Genomic DNA, 12,356 nt, shown 5'->3' with positions numbered 1-12,356 from the left:
TCTATTGATGACCTGTCCGGAGGAAAGTAGAAAAATAAACCAAAAAGTCCCGGACAAGCCCCCTTTTAATGCATTTTGTGATAATTAGGTCCTGGTCACTGTGACCTTGAACAGGTATTCCCATCTTCTGACCCCCTTCCCCCATGAGGGTGCATTCAGACGACCGTATATCGGTCGGGTATTCACGCTGGCCGATATAGGGTGCCTCTCTCTGCAGGGGGAGGAGGCTGGAAGAGCCGGGAGCAGTGCTCTGAGCTCCCGCCCCCTCTCGGGAATTAGCTTCGCCCCATCCCACCTCTCCTCATTGAAAATAGTGCAGAGGGGTGGAAAGGAGTCAGAAAGGGGGCGGGAACTCAGAGCACTGCTCCCGGCTCTTCCAGCCTCCTCCCCCTGCAGAGAGAGACGCCGTATATCGGCTAGGAAAACCCAGCCGATATACAGTCATCTGAATGCAGCCTAACTTTTATTTTTGCTTTGATATTTTGAGGTATTTTTCCTTTGACCATTTTGGGTTAAATAAAACTTTTTAATGACTTTTTTGTCAATATTTTTTAGGACTCGGGGTTTATAGCATTCCGTTTCATTCCTACGACATTCACCAGGCAGTATAAATAATGATATATTTTAATAACTCGGACTGTTCTGGACGCGGTAATACCAATTCTGTTTACTTTATTTATGTTTTATATGGGAAATTGGAAAAGGGGTTTTAATATCTTTAAAAGAAACATATAAAAGTAAGTTAACGTTTTTAACGTTCCCATGGGGGTCTTCAGTTTGTAATAGTTTGATTGCTTCTAAAGAATACTGCAATGATTCAATTTGGCAATATATTACATTTTTAGCAATGGCCTATTTAAAGCCCTGCCACAGGCAGAGTTTAGTAGGCTGACATACATGGCAGTCCCCGGAGAATTCACTAGGCTTTGGTTTGCCATGTGAATCTAATTGTGGGCGGGCTGAATGTGGTGCCCCCCTCTGGCTGACAGCAGCATCTGAACAGTAAACAGTAGCAATCAGAGCTAGTCTGGCCCTTCTCACAGACTGCTCCCCATAGCTCTCTCTCCCCAGAGTACTCCTGAGACCCCCTCTCTGACAGACTGCTCCCCATAGCTCTCTCTTCAGAGAGCTCTCCCGTGCCCCCCTTCTAATTGTGGGTGGGCTGAATGTGGTGCCCCCCTCTGGCTGGCTGGCTGCTGAAATGCACTGTCAACTTTGACAGCAGCATCTGAACAGTTAACAGCAGCAATGAGAGTTAGCTCTGGCCCCTCTCACAGACAGCTCCCCATAGCTCTCTCTCCCCAGAGTACTCCTGAGACCCCCTCTCTCACAGACTGCTCCCCATAGCTCTCTCCCCCCAGAGTACTCCTGAGACCCCCTCTCTCACAGACAGCTCCCCATAGCTCTCTCTCCCCAGAGTACTCCTGAGACCCCCTCTGTCACAGACTGCTCCCCATAGCTTTCTCTCTCTCCACAGACTGCTCCCTTTAGCTCTCTCTCCACAGAGTGCTGCCCATGACCCCTTCTCTCATAAACTACTCCCCATAACTCACTCTTTTCCCAGAGTGCTCACCAGGACCCCATCTCTCACAGGCTGTTCCCCCCTATAGCTTGCTGTCTCCACAGTGCTCATCGTGACTCCCTCTTACAGACTGTTTCCCATAGCTCTCTCTCCACACAGCGCTCCTGTGACTCCTCTCCAAAACATCTTCCCATAGCTCTCTCACTCCACAGAGCACTCCTGTGCATCCTTCTCTCTAAAACTTCTTCCCATAGCTCGCTCTTTCCCAAAGTGCTCTCTGTGACCCACGCCGCACAGACTGCTCCCCATAGCTTTCTCTCTCCACAGAGCGCTCCCGTGACCCCCTCTCACAGACTGCTCCCTATAGCTCTCACTCTCCACAAAGCACTCCCGTGACCCCCTCTCTCACAGACTGCTCCCTATAGCTCTATCTCACCACAGAGCGCTCCCATGACCCCCTCTCTCACAGACTGCTCCCTATAGTTCTCTCTTCAGAGCGCTCCTGTGACCCCCTCCTTCACAGACTGCTCCCTATAGCTCTCTCTTCACAGAGCGCTCCCGTGACCCCCTGACTAATCCCTATAGCTTTCTCTATGCACAGAGCGCTCCCTTAACCCCCTCTCAGACTGCTCCCTATAGCTCTCTCTCCACAGAGTGCTCCCGTGACCCCCACTCTCACAGACTGCTCCCTATAGCTCTCTCTCCAGAGCGCTCCCGTGACCCCCTCTCACAGACTGCTCCCCATAGCTCTCTCTCTCCAGAGCGCTCCTGTGCTCCCCTCTCTCACAGACTGCTCCCTATAGCTCTCTCTCCAGAGCACTTCCAGGACCCGCTCTCTCACAGACTGCTCCCTAAAGCTCTCTTCTCCACAGAGCACTCCCATGACCCCCTCTCTCGCAGACTGCTCCCTATAGCTCTCTCACCAGAGCACTCCCATGACCCCCCCAATCTCACAGACTGCTCCTCATAGTTCTTTATCTCCAGAGAGCGCTCCCGTGACCCCCTCCCTCACAGACTGCTCCCTATAGCTCTCTCTCTCCAGAGCACTCCTGTGACCCCCTCTCTCACAGACTGCTCCCTATAGCACTCTCTCTCTCCAGAGCACTCCTGTGACCCCCTCTCTCACAGACTGCTCCCTATAGCACTCTCTCTCTCCAGAGCACTCCTGTGACCCCCTCTCTCACAGACTGCTCCCTATAGCACTCTCTCCACAGAGCGCTCCCTTAACCCTCTCAGACTGCTCCCTATAGCTCTCTCTCCAGAGCACTCCTGTGACCTCCTCTCTCAGACTGCTCCCTATAGCTCTCTCTCTCCACAGAGCGCTCCCGTGACCCAGTCTCTCACCGACTGCTCCCTATAGCTCTCTCTCCAGAGCACTTTCTATGAACTCCTCTCACAGACTGCTCCCTATAGCTCTCTCACCACAGAGCACTCCCGTGACCCCCTCTCCCAGAGTGCTCCCAATAGCTCACTCTCCACAGAGCGCTCCCGTGACCCCCTCTCTCACAGACTGCTCCCTATAGCTCTCTCTCCAGAGCACTCCTGTGACCCCCTCTCTCATAGATTGCTTCCTATAGCTCTCTCTCCAGAGCGCTCCTGTGGCCCCCTCTCCCACAGACTGCTCCCTATAGCTCTCTTTCCACAGAGCGCTCCCGTGACCCCCTCTCTCATAGATTGCTCCCTATAGCTCTCTCCAGAGCACTCCCGTGACCCCCTCTCTCACAGACTGCTCCCTATAGCGCTTTCTTCAGAGTACTCCCGTGAGCCCCTCTCTAACAGACCGCTCCCTATAGCTCTCTCCAGAGCACTCCCGTGACCCCCTCTCTCACAGACTGCTCCCTATAGCGCTCTCTCTAGAGCACTTCCAGGACCCCCTCTCATAGATTGCTTCCTATAGCTCTCTCTCCAGAGCGCTCCTGTGGCCCCCTCTCCCACAGACTGCTCCCAATAGCTCTCTTTCCACAGAGCGCTCCCGTGACCCCCTCTCATAGATTGCTCCCTATAGCTCTCTCCAGAGCACTCCCGTGACCCCCTCTCTCACAGACTGCTCCCTATAGCGCTTTCTTCAGAGTACTCCCGTGAGCCCCTCTCTAACAGACCGCTCCCTATAGCTCTCTCCAGAGCACTCCCGTGACCCCCTTTCTCAGACTTGCTCCCTATAGCTCTCTCTCCAGAGCACTCCCGTGACCCCCTCTCTCACAGACTGCTCCCTATAGCGCTCTCTCTAGAGCACTTCCAGGACCCCCTCTCTCATAGACTACTCCCTATAGCTCTCTCTCCACAGAGTGCTCCCATGACCCCCTCTCTCGCAGACTGCTCCCTATAGCTCTCTCTCTCCACAAAGCACTCCCGTGACCCCCTCTCTCACAGACTGCTCCCTATAGCTCTATCTCACCACAGAGCGCTCCCATGACCCCCTCTCTCAGACTGCTCCCTATAGTTCTCTCTTCAGAGCGCTCCTGTGACCCCCTCCCTCACAGACTGCTCCCTATAGCTCTCTCTTCACAGAGCGCTCCCATGACCCCCTGACTAATCCCTATAGCTTTCTCTCTGCACAGAGCGCTCCCTTAACCCCCTCTCACACTGCTCCCTATAGCTCTCTCTCCACAGAGTGCTCCCGTGACCCCCACTCTCAGACTGCTCCCTATAGCGCTCTCTCCACAGAGCGCTCCTGTGACCTCCTCTCTCACAGACTGCTCCCTATAGCTCTCTCTCCAGAGCGCTCCCGTGACCCCCCTCTCTCACAGACTGCTCCCCATAGCTCTCTCTCCATAGCGCTCCCGTGATCCCCTCTCTCACAGACTGCTCCCCATAGCTCTCTCTCTCCATAGCGCTCCCGTGATCCCCTCTCTCACAGACTGCTCCCTATAGCTCTCTCTCCAGAGCACTTCCAGGACCCCCTCTCTCACAGACTGCTCCCTATAGCTCTCTTCTCCACAGAGCGCTCCCATGACCCCCTCTCTCGCAGACTGCTCCCTATAGCTCTCTCACCATAGCACTCCCATGGCCCCCCCAATCTCACAGACTGCTCCTCATAGTTCTTTCTCTCCAGAGAGCGCTCCCGTGACCCCCTCCCTCACAGACTGCTCCCTATAGCTCTCTCTCTCTCTCCAGAGCACTCCTGTGACCCCCTCTCTGACTGCTCCCTATAGCTCTCTCTCTCCACAGAGCGCTCCCGTGACCCAGTCTCTCACCGACTGCTCCCTATAGCTCTCTCTCCAGAGCACTTTCTATGACCTCCTCTCACAGACTGCTCCCTATAGCGCTCTCTCTCTCTCGAGCACTCCCCTGACACTCTCTCACAGACTGCTCCCTATAGTTCACTCACAGACTGCTCCCTATAGTTCTTTCACAGACTGCTCCCTATAGCTCTCTCACCACAGAGCACCCCCGTGACCCCCTCTCCCACAGAGTGCTCCCAATAGCTCTCTCTCCACAGAGCGCTCCTGTGACCCCTTCTCTCACAGACTGCTCACTATAGCTCTCTCTCCATAGAGCGCTCCCGTGACCCCCTCTCTCACAGACTGCTCCCTATAGCTCTCTCTCCAGAGCACTCCTGTGACCCCCTCTCTCATAGATTGCTTCCTATAGCTCTCTCTCCAGAGCGCTCCTGTGGCCCCCTCTCCCACAGACTGCTCCCAATAGCTCTCTTTCCACAGAGCGCTCCCGTGACCCCCTCTCATAGATTGCTCCCTATAGCTCTCTCCAGAGCACTCCCGTGACCCCCTGTCTCACAGACTGCTCCCTATAGCGCTTTCTTCAGAGTACTCCCGTGAGCCCCTCTCTAACAGACCGCTCCCTATAGCTCTCTCCAGAGCACTCCCGTGACCCCCTTTCTCAGACTTGCTCCCTATAGCTCTCTCCAGAGCACTACCGTGACCCCCTCTCTCACAGACTGCTCCCTATAGCGCTCTCTCTAGAGCACTTCCAAGACCCCCTCTCTCATAGACTACTCCCTATAGCTCTCTCTCCACAGAGCGCTCCCATGACCCCCTCTCTCACAGACTGCTCCCTATAAGCTCTCTCTTTACAGAGCGCTCCTGTGACCCCCTCTCTCACAGACTGCTCCCTATAGCTCTCTCTCCACCGACTGCTCCCCTGACTCATCAATCTCACAGACTGCTCCCTATAGTTCTCTCTCTCTTCAGAGAGTGCTCCCGTGCCCCCTTCTCTCCAAAACTGCCCTCCATAGCCCTCTCTCCAGAGTGCTCACCATGACCAGGTGATGGCTCCCAATAGAGGCGGAAAAGTGAAGCTTCTGGGCCCCAATGCAAAACCGGTAACAGGGCCCCCAACTGTAATGCTTTATTCATACTACTAGGCTTACTATATGGAGAAGAGAAGCCTCATGGGCCCCTAAGGCTCCTGGGCCCGGGAACAACTGCATCCCCTGCATCCCCTATAGTTACGCTCCTGGCTCCCCATAAAGCTCATTGTGACCCCCTCTCTCACAGGCTGCTCCCCATAGCTCACTGTCTACACAAAGCACTCCTGTCCCCCTTTTACAGACTGCTTCCTATAGCTCTCTATCTCCACAGAGCGCTCACCATGACCCCCTTCCTCACAAACTGCTCCGCATAGCGCTCACTGTGACCCCCCTCTCACAGACTGCACCCCATAGTTCAGTCTCCATATAGCACTCCCATCCCCCTCTCACAGACTGCACCCCATAGTTCAGTCTCCATATAGCACTCCCATCCCCTTACAGACTGCTCCCCATAGCTTACTGTCTCCACAAAGGACTCCCATCCCCCTCTCTTACAGACTGCTCCCCGTAGCTTGCTGCCTCCACAGACTACTCCCCCTGCCTTTAGCCCCCTTCTACCATACAGGCCCCTGCAGCAGTGCACACATGTCTCCTCAGCTTCTTATGAGGCTGTTATCTGGGAGGCCCCGCCCCTCCGGTGACATCACACCTACCAGGAACAACTCCATCCTAGACGCGACCCTGTTACTATGGTGACCGGAGACGCAGCCTATTAGCCGGCCCGGAACCTGCGTCTGTGACCGGTGACGTAAGGAGAAGAAAGCCTTGTGTGACGGCAGCGGCGGCAGCAGGATGAGCCCGGAGCGGCGGTCACAGTCCGGCCCGGAGTACCTGGGTGAGGGGCAGTAATGCATGCTGCAATCCATCAATGTGCAACCTGGAAATAGTTCCGGGTCAGGGAAGAAACTGCTGCAGTTATAAATCTGTATAATAAGTGTGTGATATGTAAGAAGTGTGTGATATATAATATGCATTGTAAATACTGATCAGATATCGATATGCTGATGACCTCCTTATAATTAGTGGTGCGCTCCTTGAAGGACGCGGCGGTCGCAGACGCCCAAATCCACGCCATTCCTTTCATTGGGCCAAGAGCATGAAATCAGCAAGACTCATCCCGTATGTACGCGGCCGGTAGGGAGACACGCCCAATATTCTCGAGCGCAACGCATAAAACACGAACACTGTATCTGAATTCTGCGCCATTTGTGGCACAGCGCACATTTGCATCTGCTATTCTCGTACGTAAATAGGACGCGCTGCGATTGTTCGATGCTGCGAGTGAGTAATCGCCCGTATGAACAGACCTATGGAAAACAATGGGGTCTGGCGATTTGCAACGCGCAAAACTCGCGCAGGGATATCAGTTGTGTAAGTACAGCCTCACATTGAAACAAATGAAGAAGAGGCGTGTTTGTGCGACTGGCGGCCAGAGGCTCCAGACCTCCGTTCAGCGGTCGGACCCAACCAATCATCAAATTATCCCCTTTAAAGGGGTTTTCCGCGGAAATACTATTGATATGACCTCTGTATAGGTGACTGATCAGCTAGGGTCGGGATCCCGGATGGTCATGTGATCAGCCGCCCACTGTAGCACCACAACACACAGGGGGCCGTTAGTGCCGACCCCTGTGTAGTGGCCGGTACTTGTAATTGCAGGCACAACACCCATTAAAATCAATGGGAGCTGTGCCTGCATTTACCGGTCACTACACAGGGATCGGCGCTAACCGCTTCCGTTCTGAACCCCAGTGTGTTGTGGCGCTATAGCGGGCGCCTGATCAGCTGACCATCTGGGATCCCGACCCTAGCTGATCAACCATTGATGACCTATCCTGAGGACACATCATCAATAGTATTACCTTGGAAACCCCTTTTCATTAGTTTGAAATGGCAAGAGTGAAATGCCATGTTACCGCTACTCCCGTTCACTTCTATGGGAGTTGTGGAAGTAGCACACAGCAGGTTGTCTGTCTCTGTAGTCCCGGCCACCTTGGGCAGCAGAGGTGAGGCAGGATGGGATCAGAGTAGAGTCTGTTTTTGAGATTGGGTGGAACGCTGCCCATAGGACCTGTATGTATCGGGTGTTTAGGGCATACCCTGTGAATATGCCCTAGAGGTCTGAGATGGGAATACTCGTGACTGTCTCATCCTGTAGACCCCCGCAGTGCTGCCTCCCTGTCTAACCATATACATGATATAAGTACTGCCTCCCTGTCTCGCAGTATAAATGATGCAGCCACAGCTATCCCTACTGCCTCCTCGTATCTCCCTGTAAATGATATAGGCATGACTATCAGTACCTCTTCATATCTCCCTGAAATGGGCACAGACAGTACTGCCTCATTATTTCTTCCTGTATATGGTTTAGGCACAGATAGTACTGCTTCATTGTGTGTCCTTGTAAATGTTATAGGCACAGATAGTACTGCATCCCTGTGGTAAATGACTTGGGGACAGATGGTACTGCATCCCTGTGGTAAATGACTTGGGGACAGATGGTACTGCATCCCTGTGGTAAATGACTTGGGGACAGATGGTACTGCTTCCCTGTGGTAAATGACTTGGGGGCAGATGGTACTGCTTCCCTCTGGTAAATGACTTGGGGACAGATAGTACTGCTTCCCTCTGGTAAATGACTTGGGGACAGATGGTACTGCTTCCCTCTGGTAAATGACTTGGGGACAGATGGTACTGCATCCCTGTGGTAAATGACTTGGGGACAGATGGTACTGCATCCCTGTGGTAAATGACTTGGGGACAGATGGTACTGCATCCCTCTGGTAAATGACTTGGGGACAGATGGTACTGCTTCCCTGTGGTAAATGACTTGGGGACAGATGGTACTGCATCCCTGTGGTAAATGACTTGGGGACAGATGGTACTGCTTCCCTCTGGTAAATGACTTGGGGACAGATGGTACTGCTTCCCTCTGGTAAATGACTTGGGGACAGATGGTACTGCATCCCTGTGGTAAATGACTTGGGGACAGATGGTACTGCTTCCCTCTGGTAAATGACTTGGGGACAGATGGTACTGCTTCCCTCTGGTAAATGACTTGGGGACAGATGGTACTGCTTCCCTCTGGTAAATGACTTGGGGACAGATGGTACTGCATCCCTGTGGTAAATGACTTGGGGACAGATGGTACTGCATCCCTGTGGTAAATGACTTGGGGACAGATGGTACTGCATCCCTGTGGTAAATGACTTGGGGACAGATGGTACTGCTTCCCTCTGGTAAATGACTTGGGGACAGATGGTACTGCTTCCCTCTGGTAAATGACTTGGGGACAGATGGTACTGCATCCCTGTGGTAAATGACTTGGGGACAGATGGTACTGCATCCCTGTGGTAAATGACTTGGGGACAGATGGTACTGCATCCCTGTGGTAAATGACTTGGGGACAGATGGTACTGCATCCCTGTGGTAAATGACTTGGGGACAGATGGTACTGCTTCCCTCTGGTAAATGACTTGGGGACAGATGGTACTGCTTCCCTAAGGTAAATGACTTGGGGACAGATGGTACTGCTTCCCTCTGGTAAATGACTTGGGGACAGATGGTACTGCATCCCTGTGGTAAATGACTTGGGGACAGGTGGTACTGCTTCCCTCTGGTAAATGACTTGGGGACAGATGGTACTGCTTCCCTAAGGTAAATGACTTGGGGACAGATGGTACTGCTTCCCTCTGGTAAATGACTTGGGGACAGATGGTATTGCTTCCCTCTGGTAAATGACTTGGGGACAGATGGTATTGCTTCCCTCTGGTAAATGACTTGGGGACAGATGGTACTGCTTCCCTCTGGTAAATGACTTGGGGACAGATGGTACTGCTTCCCTCTGGTAAATGACTTGGGGACAGATGGTACTGCTTCCCTGTGGCAAATGACTTGGGGACAGATGGTACTGCTTCCCTGTGGCAAATGACTTGGGGACAGATGGTACTGCTTCCCTGTGGCAAATGACTTGGGGACAGATAGTACTGCTTCCCTCTGGTAAATGACTTGGGGACAGATAGTACTGCTTCCCTCTGGTAAATGACAGGCACATGGGCCAGATAGTACTGTCCCCCTGCCGATCCTTGTAAATGACATAGGCACAGATACTACTACCTCTATGTTATAAATTATGTAGCACATACTTTATAGTATTGCGTTATTGTTCCTCTGTGTAAATGACATAGACGCAGATAGTACTGCATTCCTGTTGTAAATGGTATAGTACGGATAGTACTGCATTCTTGTCTCTTCATGTAAATCACATAGGCACAGATAGCACCACGTTGCCAGCTCTCCCTGTAAGTGATACCCCCCCCCCGTCTCCCCGAAAATAAGACTTATAAAATAAGACCTACACTGATTTGTTTTTTAGGAAGGCTTTAAAAATATAAGCCCTACACCAAAAATAAGCCCTAGCTGTATAATTTTTTTTTAAAAGTAATACTTGCCTAGCAGGCTCCGTCCTCCTGCTGCTGTCTAGAGCTCTGCTGTGCCTCCTGCAGCCCTCGTTCACCCACAGAAGATCACCTCTTGGTTACGGGATTCATAAATCCCAACTCCAGGAAGCGATGGCACTGATTTGGCTGAGCAGCGTTCGAGAACCATCAATGCAGCGCTTAATGTACCAATCACAACCATCGCATTGGTTCATCGATTGCTGCATTGATTGGCTGAGCAGTGGTCGAAGAACCAATCACAGCCATCGCATTGTGGAGGCGGGATTTATGAACTGACTAATCGATGCCACGGCTCAGCTCGTCGGAGCTCCGGAGAGCAACAGGAGGGATGTGGACCGAGCCTGCTAGGTAAGTATAATAAGACCTAGTGCCTCTTTTGGGGCAAACATTAATATTAGCGTGTTTCCCTGAAAATAAGACAGTGTCTTATATTAATTTTTGTTCAAAAAGGTTTACGTTTTTTACATGTATAGCTGCCTGGAAACTATTTAAATTGACTTTTTTAATTAACTGTTAGCAGGGCTTAATTTAGAAGTAGGGGTTATATTTCAAGCATCCTCAAAAAGCCTGAAAAATTATTTAGCATCCTCAAAAATTCTGGAAAATCATGCTATGTCTTATTTTCAGGGTATGTCTTATTTTCAGAGAAACAGAGTAGACAGGGTCTTATTTTTGGGGAAACACGGTATAAGTACAAATAGTGCCTCTTCCATGCTGTAGCTTCTGATTTCTGCATACTAAATAGATACTTTGTTGCTGATCTCTGACTATCTGGGACTCGTGAACCTGCTGGTTTGGAAACTTGTGTTTTTCTGTAATATTTGTAGCTTAGGGCAAGACATAACAAGTTAGGTCATTACTTCCCCATGAATAATCGTAATCCATCCAACCAACCACAAGACGAGCATCGCCTCCAGTCCTGATGTGATTATCGTAATAGCAGCTAATAATATTATTAAGGGAGTTGGTGTGAAATCCGTTTGGGTGGATTCAGAGATCTCCGAAAACAAGTTGTATCAGGATGTTCCCACGCTGTGGAAAATTACTGAGTGGTCCCTCACTGGTGGCCATCCAGAACATGACGTCCCACTGGTGATGGCCACTGGTCTGCCGCCAGAAAGGACACACCACTCTTCACTTCTATATACTGTACTGTATATATGACTATATAGGGAATGACCACTTCCTTAGAGACCCCCATCTAGTAGCACGTTGGACTCCTTTGGTCTTCAGAACCTCAGCCGTTCATCATGGTGTTCGATTCCATTAGGTGATTAAATCGTTCTGCAGGAATATCGGCCCTTGCGGACAGGAAGCGTATTACAATTACCGAAAATTCGATGGAGGTGCTGACATGTTCTGGTCAACTGAAAGGGTTCATCGATTCATGCTGCTTGTGCCAAATTCTGGCCTCCCATCAGCATCGGGCAACAGAAATCTTGCTTCATCTGACCAGGAGATGTTTTTCCGTCCCTCAGGATAGGTCATCAGTGGTTGATCGTGGTGGTCAACGTCTTGGGATCGCCGTCGATCAGCTGTTCGCTGAGCTGCTGTCCGTGTGGACAGAGCCAAAAGCTCACAAGTCCGTACACACTCCAGGATGCTAATGCAAGCACAGCTACCAGTACCGAGTGCTGCAATGTGTAAGGAGCTGACCGGCGGGGATCCCAAGTGGCGGCGGGGATCCCCCGCTTATGACCTATCCTGGAAGATCCCTTTAAAGAGTGCTGATATGGGAGGAATGGTGCAGAAGAGGAATCCTCAGAAAATGATCATCCCACCCTAAAGAAATACATTGTTTTGCATATCTGTCTCGGGTTTTTAGCTCCACCTAAGTGAGTCATTGAGGAGAGAAGTTCATACGAGGCCCATGAACCTAATTCTAACAAAACTGTCATTAGGGACCTTTTCGGAGGACTTTTATTTTGTAGGCCCGTTCAGTAGTGATTGTCCTACGGACAGAGATCTCTACAATCTGCCTCTTTTAGGCCATGTTCACACGGGGGAGGGGGGGGGGGGGGAACATTCTACAGCAGATCCGCAGATGAAAGTCTACATCATAACGCCCATCATTTGGTGCAATTTTGTTGCGGTTTTTACTGTATAC

At 51.4% G+C, this 12,356-nt stretch overlaps 1 protein-coding gene across 2 annotated transcripts in view; it reads left to right on the top strand.

Moving 5' to 3' along the window:
• Nucleotides 1-6,495: 6,495 nt before the first annotated feature.
• CSTPP1 (centriolar satellite-associated tubulin polyglutamylase complex regulator 1) overlaps nucleotides 6,496-12,356 on the top strand; it is a 129,641-nt gene continuing 123,780 nt past the window's right edge. For both annotated transcript variants that reach the window (XM_066583372.1, XM_066583373.1), the window contains exon 1: nucleotides 6,496-6,624. In XM_066583372.1, coding sequence (XP_066439469.1) covers nucleotides 6,582-6,624 — 43 coding nt within the window. In that variant the 5' untranslated portion in view covers nucleotides 6,496-6,581. The remainder of the gene's footprint in view (nucleotides 6,625-12,356) is intronic.

This window comes from Eleutherodactylus coqui, chromosome 11 (assembly GCF_035609145.1).
Source record: "Eleutherodactylus coqui strain aEleCoq1 chromosome 11, aEleCoq1.hap1, whole genome shotgun sequence".
Taxonomy (NCBI): domain Eukaryota; kingdom Metazoa; phylum Chordata; class Amphibia; order Anura; family Eleutherodactylidae; genus Eleutherodactylus; species Eleutherodactylus coqui.
The sequence above is the reverse complement of the archived record's forward strand: the minus strand, read 5'-3'. Positions and strand labels throughout refer to the sequence as shown.